The following is a 454-nucleotide window of genomic DNA, read 5'->3' as shown; positions in this document are numbered from 1 at the left end:
GGCCCCAAGGGAGATTTCCGGTGAGGGGGGCATCAGACGCTGGAAGTGGGAACTTCCGCCGCTAGGCCGAGGGGAGCAGGGCGCTAGAGGAGGCGCGGGCCAGAGAGCGGGCGGCGGGCCGGTCCGGGGGAAGCCAGAGGAGGGCCGGGCCCCGCCGCGCCCGCCGCCATGGACCCGTTCCTGGTGCTGCTGCACTCGGTGTCGGCCGGCCTGTCGAGCAGCGAGCTGACTGAGCTCAAGTTCCTGTGTCAAAGCCGCGTGAGCAAGAGAAAGCTGGAGCGCGTGCAGAGTGGCCTGGACCTCTTCTCCGTGCTGCTGGAGCAGAACGAGATGAGCCACGAGAACACCGTGCTGCTCCGCGAGCTGCTCGTCTCCCTGCGGCGCCAGGACCTCCTGCGGCGCCTGGACGACTTCGAGGCGGGCGCGGCGGGCGGGGCCGCGCCGGAGGAGCGAG

At 71.4% G+C, this 454-nt stretch overlaps 1 protein-coding gene across 1 annotated transcript in view; it reads left to right on the top strand.

Moving 5' to 3' along the window:
• Nucleotides 1–454, top strand: part of FADD (Fas associated via death domain) — a 2978-nt gene continuing 2524 nt past the window's right edge. The window contains exon 1 of the mRNA XM_024749264.1: nucleotides 1–454. Coding sequence (XP_024605032.1) covers nucleotides 169–454 — 286 coding nt within the window. The 5' untranslated portion in view covers nucleotides 1–168.

Source organism: Neophocaena asiaeorientalis, unplaced genomic scaffold (assembly GCF_003031525.2).
Source record: "Neophocaena asiaeorientalis asiaeorientalis breed wild unplaced genomic scaffold, Neophocaena_asiaeorientalis_V1.1 scaffold43, whole genome shotgun sequence".
NCBI classification, from domain to species: Eukaryota; Metazoa; Chordata; class Mammalia; order Artiodactyla; family Phocoenidae; genus Neophocaena; species Neophocaena asiaeorientalis.
This window is presented reverse-complemented; position numbering and strand designations above follow the sequence as displayed.